The sequence below is a fragment of the Haliaeetus albicilla genome, chromosome 18 (assembly GCF_947461875.1).
Source record: "Haliaeetus albicilla chromosome 18, bHalAlb1.1, whole genome shotgun sequence".
Classification (NCBI taxonomy): domain Eukaryota; kingdom Metazoa; phylum Chordata; class Aves; order Accipitriformes; family Accipitridae; genus Haliaeetus; species Haliaeetus albicilla.
This window is the reverse complement of record NC_091500.1, coordinates 1386856-1405918: the sequence shown is the minus strand read 5'-3', so window position 1 is coordinate 1405918 and position 19063 is coordinate 1386856. Positions and strand designations below refer to the sequence as shown.

The following is a 19063-nucleotide window of genomic DNA, read 5'->3' as shown; positions in this document are numbered from 1 at the left end:
TGTGTGCATACGTGTGTGTGTGTGTTTCTGTGCGCTGTGTGCATGCATGCGTGCAGCATGCATTTGTGTGCACACTGTGTGCATGCATGTGTGTGTGCATTCGTGTGTGTATGCATGCATGCGCATTTGCATGTCTGCACTGGGTGCATTCATGGGTATGCGCACTGGGTGCATGCCTGTATGTGCGCATGTGTGTGCCGTGTGCCTGCACATGTGCTGCGTGCATGTGTGTGTGCGCACGCTGTGTGCATGCGTGTGTGTGTGTCTGTGTACATGTCTGTGCTATGCACAGGCATGCATGTACTCGTGTGCTTAAGTATCTGTGCTGTGCCCATGCCTGCATGCGTGTGTGAGCGTGTGTGTGCGCACATGAGCTCTGTGCATGCCTCTGTGTGTGTACTCCAGGCTCCTAGCAACCCTAACGCTTCCCAGCACTCGATTTCATGCGAAGAAGAGAAACCGAGGAGGGTGTTACGGGCCCACAACGCCCACGTTCTGCTCCTCTGGCTCAGCCCTGCGCCTGCAGCCCTGGCCCACAGCTTCACCTGCTGAGCGGTGCGATGTCCGTGCCTCTGCCTTGCGGCAGGATTAGTCCGTCCTACCAACCCGGCAAGTGGAAAGTGGGAGGCAGAAGATTTGGGAGGCAGGAGAGCCGCTGGCACGCATGTACGTGCATGCACAGAGCAGCCCAAGGCTGGAGGTGTTGCTGCTTGGAAGCTTCCCGGCGTGGTTTTGGCTGCGGGATGCTCTGGAGCAGCCTCAGTTGCTGCTCTCGGGTTGGCGTCTGCGGTGCCAGAGCTGGGCAGAGGAGAGCCGCGGGGATCCCAGCTGGTTATTGGAAGTGATTTATGGGAATTTGGAGAACTCCGCGGGCTTTGCAGCTAACCGCAGGTGCAAAGGAGAGGAGCCCGCCCATGCTTCCCAGCCCTCGGCCACCGCAGGACCTGGGATTTGGGTTATTTCCCCTTGTGCTGGCTACACAGCGTTGTTTTCCCCCTTGGTTTCATTGCAAGGAAGCCGTGGGTTGTCTCTGCACCCATCATGGGCACCCTGAGTCGAGAAACACTTGACACAACAGCTTTGGTCACCCACGCAGAAGGCAGCGGCACCCACCCATTTGCCAGCCCTGTGGCGATTTTTCCCAAGGTCTTTCCTTGCCAGTTGTCCCCTCTCGGGGTGGCCTTGGGGATGTCGCTTGGTTGCCTTCCCCGTTGTGAACCCCCATGGGCAAAGACGGTGCCCACTGGGTGCCTGGCACGGCAGGGACGGGCGATAACCGGTGACATTGAGATGTCCCCCCTGCAGTGATGCGGGTGACAAGCAGGGATGCACAGAGGGGACCAAAAAGCGTCCCCATGCCCCAGGAGGAGAACGCCGAGCTGGCAGGCTGGGGAACTGGGACAGTCCAGCAGCGGGATTAGTTAACGGGGGCTAATTAACGGGGGAAAGATGCCTTCAGTGTCTGGAAGATGCTCAGCTCCTCTGTTATGGCACCCACCAGCCCGTGGCAGAGCTGGGGGGGCTGCTCGCCCCACGGTGCTCCCACAGCCCCTCTCTGGGCACGGCGGGTCCCCCCAGTCCCCACGCCGGGCACCCAGTGCCACCGCTGCGGGTGGCCCCAAGCCTGGCGTGGGGGGGCCTGGAGCTCTTCGCGTGTGCACGTCTGCTTTCACCCTCTCCTTATTCCTGCGATTTTAATTCAAACCAAATGGCTTCGCTCCGTTTCTCCTCCATGGAAATGAGGGGGTGAGCTGCCAGGCCGGTCCTGCGCCAGCCCGCGGCGTCACGCCAGCCGAAGCCCCACCACAGCTTAAAGAACAATGGGGATTATTTATTTTAAAAAAAAAAAAATCTCATTATTTGTGTGGATTTGGCTTTGAGTCCCCCACCCCGGGCTGCATTGGAGACCCAGCATCAACACAAGGCAGAGGGACATTATATTCCCCTGCCTGGATCAGCCTTTTTGGGGGGCACCAAGGTGTGCGGTGGGGTGATGGGGTCCAGAATCGGGCTTTACTGGGTGCTACTGGGCTTGTTGGGCAGAGGGTTGTTGGAGCGGTGCTAGGACTGCTGAGAGCAAAAGGTTCCCCCCAAATTTCTAGGTTCCCTTTCTGAACCCCGACTCGGTGCTCTGGGAGCTGGTGCCAGGTCAGGAGGAGTTTGGGGTGGGTGCCTGGGTGGCCAGGAACTCCCTGCCACGGGCGATGCAGAGGCAGGGGGTGAAGGATGCTCCTGAGCCAGGGTGGGTTTCCTCCCTCGGGAAGAGCCGTGGCAGCCCCGGGATGCGGGACGTGGTGCTTGGAGGCTGACAGCAAACCGCACCCAGCGCCGTGGAGACCTGCCGAGCCAGCCTCATGGTCTTCATTATAGAGCAAGGGGCTGAGCTGAGGTCCAAGATCAGTGGCCAGAAGGGAAACCTGATTGTTAAAATTAAAATTAAAACCTCAGTGGGGGAAGAAGCGGGTTTTAAGGTCTGTTTTTAGGAGAGGGAAGCGGATGGTGTTAGCAGTCAGTCCTCTGACCAAAGGCAAACGCGAGCCGGGTGAAGCCATGAGGCAGAGCTTTGTAGCATCGTGACCCATCTGGCAAAGCCCAGAGCCACACTGAAGCCCAGAGCTGCTGGGAGCCTTTGCTGTCCCTCCCGAGCGAGGTGCCTCCTTCTCCAGCCCTTCAGCAACCAACCTCCTTCTCCAACCGTGGAGAAAACCGTGGGGCCAAAGAGGGGCTGGTGAGATGAGCCTTTTGGGGCTATGAGGTTGGGCTTCTACCTCCAAGCACCAAGGAACGGGGGGATGTCCAAGCACTCCTTGGGAGGAGACGGGGTTGCACCTCTCAGGCGGGTCCCCACCTCCATGGGGTGGTTCTGATGTCCCACTCCTCTCCATCCCTTGCAGTCTCCAGACCGCAGACATCCCCCGAGGACCTGAAGGTGCTGATGGGGAACGTCAACCGCCTCAACGAGAGCTTTCGGGACATGCAGCTGAAGCTGCTGCACCTACCTGTGAAGGGGGATGTGCTGGATCACATCTGGAGGCTCCAGGACCTCCTGCAGAACCACTCAGACTCCTTGTTCCTCATGACGGGGTCACTGCAGAAGCTGGAAGGGCTTCTCTGGAGCCTGCAGACCCAGGCCAGCCAAACCGACAAGGCAGTGTCCAACCTCTGGGACAGCTTGACCCAGCAGAGCGACGCGGCTCAGCAGGAGATGTACAAGCTCTCCGTGGAAGGCAACAGCAGCCGGCTGCTGCTGCAGCACCATGACCATCTCCTGAGCCACCTGGGCAGCAGGGTGGAGAGCCTGAGTGACCAGGTGACGACCGTGAGCGGGGCCATGGACACCATGAACAGGACCTTCTCCTATGACGTCAACATCCACCATACCCGCATCCAGGACCTGCAGGTGCTGATCAGCAACGCCACCGAAGATGCCCGGCAGATGCGTCTCATCCATATAGCCATGGAGGAGCAGCTGAAGCACGAGCTGGCCATCCTCAACAACGTGACAGAGGACCTGCGGCTGAAGGACTGGGAGCACTCTGTCGCACTGAAGAACATCTCTGTCATACGGGGTAAGCCGAGCGTCTCTTGTAAGCAGCTCCCTCATCGGTGCATGAAGCTGCTGTGAGGATGGGGGGTGTTCTCTGTGCTTTGGGTGGTGCTGTGGCATGGGGATGTCCTGTGGGGATGTTTCAGGTACTCCTTGGTGTATCAAATCCACCAGGCACCACTGTTTAGGTGTCTGTGATGTTCAGGTGTCTCCATTACCTTGGACTCTGGGACTCCCCAAATGCTCCTCCATCCATGTTAGGAAGAAAGCTCCCAAGGTGCCCTCAAAGATGCCAGGAAAAAACTGCCAGGTCCCTCCTGACCATGAAAGTGAACCAGACCGAGCGCGGCAGAGACGGGGGCGTTTCTTGCCCTGCTTCGTACTGCGGCGATCAAACAGAATGCTGCCCACCAGTACCCTCAGTCATCATCAATCACATAATTCACTTCACCATACATCCCCTTTACTCCATTTTCCCCCTCCCATCTTCTCCTTTACCACCCTCAGCCCCTCCCAAATCATAGAATCATCGACTCACAGAGCGGTTTGGGTTGGAAGGGACCTTTCAAGGTCATCTAGTGCAATCCCCTGCCATGGGCAGGGACATCTTCAACCAGATCAGGTTGCTCAGAGCCCCGTCCAACCTGACCTTGGATGGTTCCAGGGATGGGGCAGCGACCACCTCTCTGGGCAACCTGGGCCAGTGTCTCACCACCCTCAGTGTGGTGAAATAAACCACCCATCCCTGCTAACTCTTGACCATTGACCCTAGTTTTCCTGATACCCTTTTTTTTTTTTAGTTATATGGTTACCTTGGTAATCCTCCCCTCAGTCTGCTAAGCATCTACTCCCTTTGTCTTCATTATCTCCAAGATCCAGCCATTTGTCACACCATTATCTCATGAGTGCAGGAGCTGGACAAATTCATTCAGGACACATTGGTGGCTGTTAAATGCCATGACCTGATCACAGTCCCAGGGAATGAACTGGCCATGGGAGGGGGGAAAAACCATGAAGAAACACAGAAGAGCCCAATGCAAGCTCCTGGGGGCAGAGCAAGAGGTTGGGGGGCAGTTGCTGTCCCACTTCTAGGCTGTTGATTTGCACTTGCGGAGATGCGACAGGCTGTTGCACATTTCTGGTGCTTCCAGCTGAAATACCAGATGGGGAAGAAAGGAGCTGACGCCAAGGCACTTGCTCCCTCTGGCCGTGTGCTGAGCCAAGAGGGGACAGATGTGGTTTGAACCACAGCAGCTACATCTCCCCATCCAGGCCAACCATCACCTGTGGGTACCAGCAACTCACTGGGGTAATTTCCCTGGTCCCTGGGGGACGTTGGCTCCCAACGCCTGCTTCAGGGCTGCTGGGACCACGTCGCAGCCATTGCTTTGAGGTTTTGCTAGGTGCCTACCCACCCCTGGTGCCCTCTCTTCCCCACACTGCCATGGGGAGGATGTCACCCTCTCTTGGATGAAGCCACCGAGGAAGGGGGCCGTCACGGAGCCTGATACCCATGCGCCATGTTAATCCAATTAACATAACCAGAAAGCAAAACAAATCCCCTCCCAACGGGCCAGCACCTGATTTATCAGCCGCTGCCCTGACACATTCCTGGCAGCCCCGACTTCCCTCTCTCCCCATCCCTCCTCCTTCCCTGCTTTCTGTCGGCAGCGATGTGTTGTGGATAATTTTAGGAGCCTTGTGCCCAGCTGGCTTTACCCTGGCTCCAGATGTCCTTGGATGAATCCATTGTGCTCCCAGCTGGATTTGCACCAGCAGAGCCAGTCCTGGGTGATGCAGCGCTGCCTGCTTGGGGGTGCATTTTCCTTCCCCCAAGACTTTAGCTACCCTGGGCTCTGGATTTTGAGGCTGTTTGCTGGCGATGGCAGCCTCGGGAGGTCCCCAGGCTCATCTCCAGCAGCCGACCATGCCAAGCAGCTCACGTGCCTCGGAGAGGGCTTGGCCTCGCAGCACAGAGGGGCTCTGGGTCTTAAATAACGGTGTCACCAGGAGGGAGGATGCCTGAGATCCACCGCCCGCCTGGATCCACTCGCACAACTCACTGGGTGGGATGTGCTGGCTCGCAGCAGGTCTGGTGGGATGATTGCAACGGTCCCATCTGGCCATCAGATCTGCGCACGTCATGAAAGTCCTCATCCCGATGGTTTTGGAAGGTTTTTCTCCTCTGCTGGTGCAGCGAGCAGCCCAGCCCTGTGCAGGCAGGCGGGTGAAGCAGGGGTGCATCTGGGCTGGGGTTTTCTTTCCCAAGTGTAAACCCCAAACCCTCTGGGGTGGGGACCAGCTTGGCACGGTGTCTGCAGTGCTGCTCAGCCTCTCCCAACTGCCCCTCCCAGTGCTCCTCCGTCCTCCACCCCAGCTGCTCCCTGTGTCCCATCCCACCAGCTGTCCCTGGGGATGGGACCATCTCTGCTCATGGAGCTGCCTGGATGTAGCCAAGAGGTGATGTTCTGGTGGCTGATGGACCACAGGGCTTGCTACTGTGGGAATAGCTCTGAGGGATGAATGCCAAAACCTAGGAGCCAGCAGACAGGATCAACCCGACGATCTGCCAAGCCCAAGCCCCATTTCTAAGCCTAGGCATTAGAGAAAGGGAGTAAGGGACAACATGTCTCTTCCCTGGCTGCCTTCTCCCAGTCTCCAGCTCTTACGGAGCAGATGAGATTGTCTGTTGCCCATGGTCATCCTCCACAAAACTTAGTTCCCTTCTTAGCCTGTCCATGCCCTTGACCTCCGCAATGTCCTGTGGGATGCTCTTCTGAGATGGTAGAAGACATGAGATGAGATGAGATGAGATGAGATGAGATGAGATGAGATGAGATGAGATGGTGGCAGAGGACTAGGCAGCTGCACTGTAGCAGCTGATTTTAAGAAGGAAGGGCAGCTCCAACCCAAATCCCACTGAGAGGTGCCCTGAGTGGGCAGCTCCCATGTCCCTTCCAGGGTTAACAGAACTGAGGTGGGGCCCTAGTGTGGATTATTTCCCAGTATGCCCATAAAACCAGAGCAGATGGAAGTTGTCAGAGCTACCCCTGCACAAGGGACTTCAGCCGAGCTGTGCCGGAGCCAGCGTGGGAGAAGCAAGAGATTTCATGTCAGCAGTAGTTTTGCTCCAGTGCCATTGGTGTGGGACCCCTTCCCTTCGGAGAGGATGCCTGGGGCAAAGTCAGGGTGATGAAATGGGAGACCTTGCCTTGGTGGCTCCCACTGCAAATATGTCCAGGGTTGCTTTTAGTTTTGCTCACGGTGGGAAAGCATCTGTTTTGTTTAAGCAAGTGGTTTTCAGCAGCCCAACCTTTGCTATACTGGGGTGCAGCAGGGGAGGGAAGAACTTGACCCGAACCCAGGAGCATGGCTGGGTCATACAGAGTTTTCGCTGCTGCTCGTCCTGGGACACCTGGGACCTTTGGGAGGAGATACGCTAGTAGAAAAACCTCTTTGCCTTGACACTCCCACTGCTACCCATCAAACTCACCATCACCTCTATAAAGCCATGGATCTCTGGCAAGCTCTGCTTTCTGTAACACCCTGTAGGCTGAAGTTAATGGTATCAACTTATTTTAATACATTCTCCATTAGTTCTTTGTTTCAGAAGGGTTTGGGTGATATGGGGCAGCCTAAACATACACACATTATTGCACTTTAACAAACTGGCATGGCTTGACCTCCCCCTTGCTCTTTTGAGGCACTGAAAATCAACGGCTATACTTAATACCGGCCATTTATGCAATCAGGTGCTTCCTATTGCTTATTTATTTGCCCATCTATTCAGTTTTTCAAACTCCAGCAGGCAAGAAAGCGGATTTAAGAATATGTGGTTTTACGCTGAGGGTGGTGAGGCACTGGCCCAGGTTGCCCAGAGAGGTGGTCGATGCCCCATCCCTGGAACCATTCAAGGTCAGGTTGGACGGGGCTCTGAGCAACCTGATCTGGTTGAAGATGTCCCTGCTCATGGCAGGGGGTTGGACTGGATGTGCCTTCCAACCTAAACCATTCTGTGATTCAATGATTTAATGGCTGTTGTGTAACGCCCTTCTTTAATGCTATGGGAGTGAAAACTGTTTCACCAGCCATCCCAGCACCTTCACACAACGCAACACCTCACCTGGCTCCTGCCCTGTGTTCGCCCATGGAGCAGCTCTTGAACATTGCTGGACCTTCTCCATCATGGACAATCCTGCCTCTCCCCAGGCAGACAGCATCCCTGCTGCTCGTGGTTCCTCTTGTTCCCACCCGAAAATGCCTCCTCATTGTACTCAGCTCTCCTGCGTGTCCATTGTTCTTTGCATCCTTTTGTTTTGCCAACTGAGAACAGGGTCTAGGGTCCATCCCCATGTCCTCTTAGTGCCCGGAGATGTGCATCACCTAGGGAAGAGGAAACCCAGGGCAAGCTAATGCAATATTTCCCTGTAGTCTCCTCCCCGCACCTGACCATCTCCAGCTTGGGATGTTTCCTGAGCTTGCTGTGGTTCATCTGCTCAGGAACCCCCTGATTTCTGCATAATATTTGCAGATCCTAATTACTCATTCATTAGGACTGCTAAACATTCCCCCTCTTCCCCTCCTGATCCTTTTGCATTACCACATTGCCTGTAGCCCTGGCTGGTTGTTTGCTTTCTGCACAACTGTGAGATTATGACTTTTGGGGTTTCTAGGAAAACAGTGTTTAACAGTTTCCAATTATCGCCCTGGCTTGGTAGGACAAAGACCAAATGACCCCTCCAGGCCTCTCTCTGCCCTATTTTCTATCATCCCATGAGTCTTTTTTTTTTTTTTCTGTTCAAATTCTTTCTTCCAATTGATTTAGCTCATAATTGTTTTCAGCTTTGCAGACTTGGCCCTTTGCAGGCTAAGGAATATAACTCTATTACTGGGTTGGACTTTCTGCTCACTCACAAGAGTTTACACTGCAAAGCAATTACCAATGGCTAGTTCCTGATGAGATCAGTGATGCAAATCCCCTCCTAAAGCTTCATCTCAGTATTTCCAAAATGCATTTCTTTTTTGTTTGTTTTTTCCCCCCCTAACGTTATTTTATTGGAGGTGTCACAACTTTTGGTCAAAAGGAAATTCTAGGAGACTGGAATTTCCCATAGAGTCACGCTCAAGGTGGAACCGCTGGAGCAGCAAGGTGAAGTTTTCTGGCACGTGAGACAAGTCGATGTAGTCGTGTTTGGCCTTCAAAATCCATAGATCATGGAGGAAGGCTGCTGGCAAGCTCCCTCGCTGTCACTTTGCTCCTGTCTGCAGGGGTCTGTGTTTGTTAGAGGTCCCTGGACACCTGATAAATGCTAATGGCTGGAGAAGGGTGGGTGGGTGGGTGCGTGCACACATGCATCTGCTGCACAGCTGCAAAGCTGGGGCACGATGGCTGCGCTCCAATACCTTTGTGTGTTTCAGGGCCACCAGGACCCAAAGGAGACCAAGGCAATGAAGGGATGGAGGGTGAACCTGGTCTTCCCGGCCTGCCTGGGCTGCGAGGTAAGGAATAACACATCCGGGGTGCCCATAACCCTGCAAGCCCTCACCCAAAGTCCATAGAGTCAACGGGACACCTCCTGGTGACTTCCCAACCTGTCCCTTGGGACCTTGCTGGCTATGCACAAGCCTTGAAGAACAACAGGATTAACCTGCTGCCCCATCTCCAGACAGCCAGTCTTTAGGGGCAAAAAGTCTGTCTCATCTCCCAGCTGGCCCCAGGACAGCGAGAGCTGCAAGGGTCCATCACCTGCAGGTTGATGCCCCCAGGCTCCTTCGACACAGCCACCCAGCCCAGGTGTGTGCAGGGGCTGGCCATCACCCCGTGCTCACTAAAAGCAAGCCCTTACAAGGTACGAGGGCTGGCCCCGCTGCCTGCACCCCCCTGGCAGCACACAGGGACCCAGCGTGGGGTCCCTCCAGCCTGGCGGGGGGGACTCGGCCACCAGCTGCAGCTCTGAGGCTTTTTTCAATGTGAAGAATGCCAATATTTTCCCCCCCTTCTTAATTCCAACCATTGGTTTTGAGAGAAATTCAATTAAAAAAACAACAGAAGACACCCCCCACCCTGAGGAACAGGACTCGGCTTGAGCCTGTTTCTAATTTTAAGCCAAAGCTAGAAATACTGGCTTTGCATCTGAGAGCCAGGGATGGCACAGAGGTGATGGAGGATCCCCTTTGGTAAGGATTTTCTGTCCCCAAGAGGCTCTTTCCTATTGAGGCAACAGGACCCATCCTGCCAGGGGCATGGACCTCCTTCTCCATCCCAGAGGATGTCCAGCCCTGGCTTCACCTTGACTGCTGAAGACATGACCCACGTAGGTGTCAGAGTCAGGTTCAGCGCCCCGGCCCCGTGCATCTGAGCTGCTGGTATTAGGCTGGTCTTAAAACCTCATATTTTGGTACCCCGTTTCCCCCCACTCCCTGGTGGGCGGCAGGACCAGCCAAATTAGGCAGAGCCAGCCTGGAAACCCAATCGCTCTCTGAAAGCCCTTCTCAGCGCTGGCTGCCCATGCTCCTTTCACCGACGGCTATATTTTTTTGCGTTGACAGATTCATGGCTGTTTTTCTTGGGTGTAACAAGCATCAGAAATATATCGTCTGGCTGCTTTCCTCTTTTCTTTCTTTTTTTTTTTTTTGTTTAAACAGAAAAACAAAACAATCTCTGGAGGGTTCACCTTCAGGAAGAGTTGCTGAAAGGGCCACTATTTTTGGGTCTTCCTCTGTCTCGCTTTCTCTGGTGCTTTTCCAGATGCGGTCACAGCACCAGCCCTTTGGATATGGGAAGCTCAGGTTCAGGTGCAGCCAGGCATTGTAAAGCATCCCTGGTAAATCCCCTTTTGCACAGCGGATCTACCATCCTGCCTCTGTCCCAGCTCCTCTACCCAAATATGAAACCACGTTGTGACACGCTGCAGCATCCCCCTGGGAGGGAGGCGAGGTGTTGGCCAGATGCAGCAGGGAAAGAGTTAAGCCCCAGACCATGTCCTCTAGAGCTGGTGCCCAAATTCCTCCTGGCACCTTTTTTTCCTCTTAAACCAGAGGAAACTACTGACTAAGTTTGGAAAAGCCCAGCCCAGGAGTGGCAGAAGGCGCAGCGCCCAGGGAATCCGGGGGTCCCTCTATACGGGCAGGGGAGACCAGCAGCATCGCGCCAGGCAGGGGGCTGAGCTCAGGTGCTGGAGGAGTTTCACCCCCAAGGAGCTTTGGATCTAACCCAAACTCAGGCTCGGGCTGAGTCCCTTCTGGGTCGATTTGGTGGGACCAACGCCAGGTCCCACCAGAGCCCATCACCAGCACAGGGGTCCCTCCCTCCACCTCCCCTTGGTGGCCCGCGGGGATGAAGGTCACCTCCAGGGCTTGGCTGTGTCCCCTACAAAGGCAGCCCAAGCTCCCAGACTAAAGCCCCCACTTCCCACCTCCTGGAGCTCAGGGGTGCTCAGGTAAGGGTTTTTAATCCAAACCCTTCTCCAATAAATAGCAAACCCACCTGGTCAGCATGCATGGATGCGAGGGACCTGCAGCTCAGACTGGGCACATCGTGACTCCTTGGGGTCTCTGCTCCACCCTGGCTCCTCACTCTTCCTCCTTGGTCACCAGCTTTGGAGCCCAGTTACCTTCATCTGAGCCTTAAGATGCTCAGAGCTGCATTAGCACGAGCCTGTCTCTGGGTTAAATCCATCCCATATCCAGGGGCAGGTGCAGAAAGAGAGGATGGGCTGGACTCTCAGGTGCCTCCTGATGGTCCCCGACTCCTGGCAAAGAACCAGAGACCGACTGGCACATCTGCTGGCAAGCAGGACACGTGTGTGTGTGTGTGTGTGTGTATACATCTGGTTTGTGTAGGTCTCTGTGGCAATAGAGTCATTTTGCATCTTTGTCCTCACTGCAGGGCTACCCGGGGAGAGAGGACCACCAGGACCACGTGGCTTGAAAGGGGACCAAGGAGACCTTGGCCCTCCAGGTCCAGTGGGGATGCGGGGGTTCAAAGGTAAGGACCAGCCTCTGTGCATGCTCCCGGCTGGGTTGTGGGGTCTGGCTGGGCTTTTTGGGCAGCAAACTGGCTCTGGAGACCATTGGGATGAGGGGCAGAGTCATGGGTGTAAGAGTGGTGGGTCCTCTGGCTTGGGACCCTCCTGGAGCTCCTTGGGGGAGAGGAAATCTTGCTGAGCTGGGAGCGTGCACATGAAAAACGTCTGCACGGAGACCTTTCCACCAAGGCACAGCAGTGGAGAGAGTTGGGCTTGGAGGGAGAGGAGCAAAACGGTTGGGTTTGTGATGCTCCTGCCATGCAGTGGGGCTCGGCGCAGGCAGCGCTGCCTGCACCAAGCCCTCACCAGAGCCCCGTGAGGACCTGCTGGGCTGCCCTCCCACGCTTGGCTCCGGCAGGGTTTTAGGAATAGCCTTGTGTTTGTTTTCTGGTGACCTTTTCTGGCTTGCTGTGGTTTTGCAGCACCTCACCACACCCCAGCTAAGAGCAGGGAGAAGCTGTGGGTGTAGGAAGTGGCCACACACCTATTTAGCAGGACAGATCTGTCCCAGGACACCTTTTAAAAGGAGTTCCATGCTGCAACCTAAAACAGGATGGATAATCCCAAACCATGATCTTTGCTGCCTCAAAATTCCTTGTGGGCAGGGGGAGGCAGGAAGAGCGCAGCCCAAGGAAGGGACACAACCCCTGGTTGCCGGTGGCCAAAGTGGTGTATTCCCCTCATCTCATGCTTGTGGATGATGTTGACCTGCGACGTGGCCACGCTGGCCGCCAGTACCTGGGGCCATGGCCACAGACCAATGTCCGGGTCTGGAAAATGCCCAGAACCTCCAGGCTGGGGGTGTTGCTGTCATTTCTTCCAGAGGTCCCATGCATTATCTGTCTTGCAAGCTCTTGCTTTCATGTAACAAGCTCCTTGGGTGAATTACACATGTGAAAGCTGAAGGAAAACATCCTCTTTAAGTGTCCTCTCTCTGGTCTATCTGCAAAGTTGGCATGGAGCTGGCAAGCTGGCCAGAGTTTGCGTCCAATTTTCTTGTACGTCCTCCAAAGTGCTGGTCATTGCCAGGGGCAGGGGTTGGGGTGACACCCCCACGTTGCGTCTGGTGGCCCATCCTTCACATGTGGTAGCCACAGCGGTGGACATCTCCTTTATCTTGCATGCCATCAGAAAGCTCCTTGTAGTCTAGGGGCAGGAGCACATCTGCCATCCCTTCTCCTCTTTGTGGTGTCTTTAGGAGAAGGACTTTTCCTAGGGACACGCCATCTGCCTCCCAGTGCCAGCGCCTCCTGGTGCAGCCCCAGGGAGCTTTAGATCCAGGCAGAAAGGAGATGCAGGAGATGAGATGCTGCCGGTGGCCTCCTGTAGCAAGGGAGCAGCATGAAGCTCCCAGAGCTGTGGCCCAAGGCAAGAAGGTTTCCTGCAGGATTACCACCCGTCTGGTCCTCTTTCCCTCAAGCCCTCGCTGCTGTGATCACCCGCCCTACCGACACGATGGCTCTGTTCATCCCACTGCTTTCCCAGTCACCCCAGTCCGGGCACAAGCTGACCTCCTGAGGACAGTTAGCTGCTGGAGATGGCTCTCCAAGCCATGTGGCTGGTTAGACAATATTTATGCAGTGCTGTGTAGTCTTGAAGAGCACTGCTGGGTGTTACTTCCATCACCCCATCCCATCTAACTGGACGCCCAGGGTTTCTGGTATGATGTGGCTGGGACAAGTCTCCATCCTCCCACCGAGGCAGAGGCTGCCAGTGGGGCACAGAGCCCTACGTGGTGCAAGAATAAAGAAATCAGCATTTCATGCTTGTTTTCCAGTGCTCTCTCGGGTTTTTTGGAGGTAACTCTGGCCTGCAGGATTGCAATAATGTGTTGTGGGGGTGCAGGACTTCATCTGAGCTGCGGGGTGAAAACGCCTGGTCTGATGCTGCAGAGGGTCAGATGAATCCCTGGATATGTCCCTGGCACAAGCCTTGCAAAGGCATGAGCGCTGCAGGGACGGGTGCTAACGCAAGGGAGACATTGGCGCCGAGATGTTCCTGGCAGCACATCAAACGCCGAGGTCCGCCAACCAAAACCACAACGCGCTTCGGGACCGCTGTTTCCTTTCCTTCCCCGGAGCAGAGGAAAGTGGGCTTTTCTCACTGGCCGGTGCCAAGCACTCATTAGACAAGCAAATTATCCTGAGGAGCCTGGGCCAGTTGAATTGGGCTTCAGCAGACGACCAAGCCCTGATGACAGATTTGTTCTGCAAAGTGCATCCCCAGGGGACGGGTCCCTTCTGGAGGAAGGAGGTTGATGGGCTCCTGCAACGCATTTCCACCCTGCGGTGCTGGGTCAGTGCTGAGATGTGTTAACAGACCCCGTGGTGGGCACCACAGCTGCAGCAAGAAGCTCTCTGGAGGCACAACACAGAGGATGAAGTCTTTCTCCAGGGCTTACCAGCCCAGGAGGTGGCGAAGACCACCCCCAGCACAGCCCCTGCCTTCAGGGGAGAGCCGTGGCCGCGCCACAGTAGTAGAGCATCAACCCCCACAAGCTTGGTGACCCTTCCCCAAAGCCAGTCTGCAACTCAAGCCCCCTTGCCTTGGGAGATGAAGCACTTCTGCTCTTGGTTTTGGGAGGTAATGGGTCAGATGGCATGCCAAAGGGTCGGTGGATCTTTGCCATGCGGTACATTGCTTCTGGCTATCATCCTTTCACTGGTATAGAGTAATCCCTCTATCTGAGGAGACCTCTTGGCTTGAAGAAGGTTAAGCTGTCTCCAAGGCTCCACCAGCCGTGGCCTTGATGCACCCCCTTCCTTGGGCGTTTCTTGGAGGCGTCCTTGGTTTGGGGTGAGGATGACTCCACGGCAGCAAAGCCATCAGGTGTTCTCCCCAGGGGCATGAACCACCCCCAGGTCCCACCAGAGCCCATCACCAGCACAGGGGTCCCTGCCTCCACCTCCCCTTGCTGGCCCATGTGGATGGAGGTCACCTCCAGGGCTTGGCTGTGTCCCCTACGAAGGGAGCCCCAAACTACAGCCCCTGTTTCCCACCTCCCAGAGGTCAGGGGTGCTCAGATAAGGGGGTTCCATCCAACCCCTTCTCCAATAAATAACAAACCACGCTGGCAGCAAGCACTGAATTTCTACAGTTTATAGGATTCTCTGAAATTTATAGGAAACAGACACCAAGCCAGGCAATGGTCCAAGCCCAAGCTTTAAGTAAAGGCCTGTTTTTCTGCAGCACTAGTCTTACACATCTATAATGACTTTCTTCTGAGCACAGAAGAGCTATCAGTTCCCTGGGAAATGCAGCCTGTCGTGGGGCAGGGGGCATCTGGGGTGGATGAGCCTCCTCACCAAAAAACCCGAGTCAAACCGTCTCACAGAGATGGTCTGACCTGGTCAAGGGCTCGTTTCTCCTCTCCACAGCAGAGTCATGAGTATTTTCCCCTGTTGGTATTTTCCTATCCTTGATGCATTTTCCCTCAAAATTACCCCAGTGGAGTATTATTTTCCTCATTTCCAAATGGGGAAAATTATTCTGGAAAGTCAGTGTACATCAGTCTTCTTCACTCTTCCGTGGAGAACATCGTGCAGGGAACACGTTCAGGAGGAAACAGCAGTAACCGAGCCAAGGTAGGGATCGCTAATTTATAGATAAATTCGGGGCAATAAGAGAAGACCCCTTCCTAAACACCACGTGCAGGCAAGGAGGAGGTTTTTGGCATGCTGCTGAAGGCAGAACATGTTTCTGCCTGTGAAGATGGGGCTTTGCAGCTTCTCCTAGGGCTTGCTTTGAGACTGTGGTGGTCCACCTCACCCTGCAGACCCAGGAGCTCTGTCCACCCTCCTCCAGTGATGCCCTCTCCCATGAGCTTTGCAGGTTTTGTGCCCTGCCTCTGTTAGCAGTGCTGATTTTTGGAGCAGAGGTGATGCCCAGGAGCAGGGCATCAGTGGGGACTGAGCTCCTGCCATGGGAAGAGCTGGGGGTCACTCATCGTGGCATCTGTGCCAAAATTGTGTGCGCAGTCCAGAAAAAAACACTGAGCTGCACTGATTCACCCACAGCGGGAAACAGCCGAGCGAGACCTTGGCACTTGTTGGGTGAAGGCGCTGGGCAGGACCTCCTGGGAGGACCAGCAGTGATGCCAGCAAGGGGGTCTCCGGAACTCGTGGGCTCTGTCCCAGCCCCGAGGCTGTCTCCTTTCCAGCTCACAAGGGCTTTGTCCCCAGCTAGGGATGCTTTCCAGCCCTGACACCTCAGGGAGCTGGGCTTCACCCCAGGGTGAGGTCAGCAAGCTGTGCCACTGAAGAGACTGTCCTCTCTGCTCACCGGAGAGCTTCTGTGAAGAAAAGAGAGGTGGGAAGAAGGGAAAAAGAGAAAAGAAGGAGAAGAGCCTTCCAGGAGAGCAAGGAAATGAAGGGGCTTGGAGGACTGCACAGGAAAAGCCAAGGTGGATGGGGAAGGATAAGCAGAGGGGATGGGATGTGTTTTAAAGCACCCGTGCAAGCCTGTTGACATCATCTGTAAAGCGCTTCTTTCTTTTAAAAGGCCTTTCCTCTGCCAGATGTACATGAAGCTAAAAAAAAAACCGAACAAAAAACCAACGCAGTTTAAGCCTAATGCAGTAGCACAGGTCAGGGTTGGGGAGGAGAAGCACACCTAGAATGGCGTGCTTTTGGTCAGACCCACTAACCCATCCCAAAGCAGCATTGACTTCGATGATGGGCTTTTCCCCAGCCGCATTTGGGATGGGTCCAGCCACAGAGCCCATTGCACCAGCTCCTTCTGCCCCATCCGTAACCTGTTCCCACTCCTCAAGAGCCCCCAGACCCATTGTTAACAGCTCAGCATCTTTAAGCTGAAGCCACCTGCTGCTTTTTTGGAGACCCGGGTGCACTCTGTTGGCTAATGACACCCGCATCGGGGCTTCCAGGCGAGCAGCATCTGGCCTTGAAGATGTGCTGCCGGGCATCTCGCTCTGCCTGTGCCAGGAGCCCCTGGTTTCCCCCGTGGCATTCCCAGCTGCTGGAGAGGTCTCACCACCAGCTCCGCTGCTTTCTGCCAGCCATGCCTCTTCATGGAATCACAGACTCACAGAATGGTTTGGGTGGGAAGGGACCTTTAAAGGTCATCTAGTCCAACCCCCTGCCATGAGCAGGGACATCTTCAACCAGATCAGGTTGCTCAGAGCCGCGTCCAACCTGACCTTGAATGGTTCCAGGGATGGGGCATCAACCACCTCTCTGGGCAACCTGTTCCTCTTGCAGCAGTGCAGTACAGTTTCAATTTGTGCTGAATTTTTTTGCCTTGTTTTTTTTCTTAAGGGTTTCTAACCATTTCTGGTGGTTGAGGTCTCCCACCTTCAGAGTATTTCCTTCCCCTGCAGCATCACTGAAGTCCCTGATTTGTCCCAGTTGCTGTCACCTCTCTGAGAGCAGCAACGATACAGCAGTTATTTACTCCAGGAGTTTCAGCTCACAGCGTTTCTGCCCAGCATGGCTGATATATTCCTGTCCCTCGAGCTCCACCTTTCCACCTTCACCTCTCTCCATCATCCCTATAGGATGCCCTATAGGATGCAGCCCAGACCCTGCAGGGAAAGCACTTCTGCTCTGGAAGAGCCGGATTTTTGGGGACAAACACATAAGAACCATAACTGTTGCTTTCCAACCCCCTTTTCTCGGGGCTTGGGAAGGAAGGTGGTGGAGAGCACGGGCCACACCAGCATCCCAGTACCATCACATGCTGGCGAGCAGCATCTCTGGCCGTCTCCTGCTGCTCGGGGGGCTGTTGTCATCTGGTTCCCATCAGCGGGGCAGGCTGCAGGCAGCTTTCCTCCATCTGACACAGCTGCAGCTGCCCAGGGGAGCAATCTTGCCTTCCCAGAGCCTCCAAGTTAAAGGGCAAGAATTTCCTGCACGCGGGTTTGGTTTTTTTTTTTTATTATTTTATAAGAAATTTCTGAGTGTGTGTGTCTGTGTTGTTTGTTGTTCTTACACGGAGACAAAAGAGGAGGATATGTTGAAGCGAGGCCGTGCCGCAGGGCTGGGTCTCACCCGGAGCATCGCTGGCCGGAGCAGCCTGGAGCCTTCTCCAGCCCCTTCCCTCTGCAGCCTTGGGTCAAAGCCAGGACCAGCAAAGCCAAGCCCACGGTCCCACTCAGGACAGTGTTTTCTGTGGTGCACACAAAGGAAAACACGGCTGCTGCCTGCCAGGAGCAAAGCCGGAGTTTGGGCAGGGGTTAAGGGAGGTGGTGGGATGCAGGCAGAGGCAGCCCATGCCTGGCGAGCTGCAGAGAAAGCCAAGCCATGACACAGATAATTATTCAGCTCATTATTTTTATATGGAAATAGGCGTGGTTTTGAAGGCAGCCTGTTTACCCAGCTGGTCTGAACCCTCCAGCATCATTGTTTCTCAATGGATATGGGGTTTGGGTTCAGCAAATCTGCTCATGAGGAGGTACCAGCTGGGGGCAGGAAGGGTCGATGCGCCATCGAGGCTGTGGGAAACCACGTCCCCGTCCCTAACCCTGGCAAAACGCAGCATTTTGAGTCCCAAATAGGGGTTTTCAGCCCCAAATTCAGGGTTTACTTTCCCTTATTCCTGTTCTGCTACTGCCCTGCAGGAAGGGCTTGGCTGTTCAGGGTTGGGGGGGGTAGCAGAGGGGGTGGGATGGTTGGAGGGACCACCAACCCTCCGTCCTCCATCTGCTACAGGACATGCACCCCAGGAGGATTTTTGGGGGGTTCCCCATGCTCCCATCCTTACCCTGCACCCAGATTGGGGGGGTATTGCACAGCTCCAACCCCCCCACCGAGGTGAGACCCAGGGCTGGGCCCCCCCCGAGATGCAGAGGGAAGGAGCCACTTTGGGTATGAAATACAAACACACAGAGCCCAGGGAGTGGCTGGCCCCACGCGGGATAAATCCTGCACAAAGCTGTGTTTTCCCAGGGCCAGGATGGTTTTGCCTTTAAAAAGAAGGATCCCGGGAGAAGGTGGGGGAGTGAGAAGGTGGGTCCCATCACCTTGCAGCACGGCTGCAGGGTCAGGAGAGGGCCTGACAAATAATTTGCTGCTTCGTGCCTCAGTTTTCCCAAACTGATAAAGCCCTCCAAGAGCTACAGACACACAGCATTACCCAAGAGCAAGATATCCAGTAAAAATCTGATTTTAGCTAGATTTATGCCCTGTGCTTTTTCTTTTCCCAGGTGACCGAGGCCCGAAGGGAGAGAAGGGGGACCGAGGCGGCAGCACAGGTAGGCGCTCACTTGCAGTTGTCTCCCCGGTGCTCCAGGCATGGTTTCGGTGGTGTTTGGAGGGGTTAGGAGCCTGCGGGGGAAATAAATGCCTGCTGCAAAGTGGGCATGAAAGCAGTGGTCACTGCTGGGATGAGGCTGCTAAGCCCCGTGCTTGGGTTTCCCTGCGCGGGCAAGGAGGAGCCAGCAGGGATGTGGGAGAGATGTCAGCAGTGTGCAAGGACCAAGGATGCTCGAGGAAAGTGGTCGTGATGTTAAGGCAGAGCCAAGCAGGGGAAG

General features: G+C 55.1%; 1 protein-coding gene across 3 annotated transcripts in view; it reads left to right on the top strand.

The window, feature by feature from the left end:
* SCARA5 (scavenger receptor class A member 5) overlaps nt 1-19063 on the top strand; it is a 37214-nt gene that overhangs the window by 10855 nt on the left and 7296 nt on the right. For all 3 annotated transcript variants that reach the window (XM_069805457.1, XM_069805456.1, XM_069805454.1), the window contains exons 4-7: nt 2895-3569; nt 8966-9046; nt 11436-11534; nt 18737-18784. In XM_069805457.1, the coding sequence (XP_069661558.1) occupies nt 2895-3569; nt 8966-9046; nt 11436-11534; nt 18737-18784 (903 nt within the window). The remainder of the gene's footprint in view (nt 1-2894; nt 3570-8965; nt 9047-11435; nt 11535-18736; nt 18785-19063) is intronic.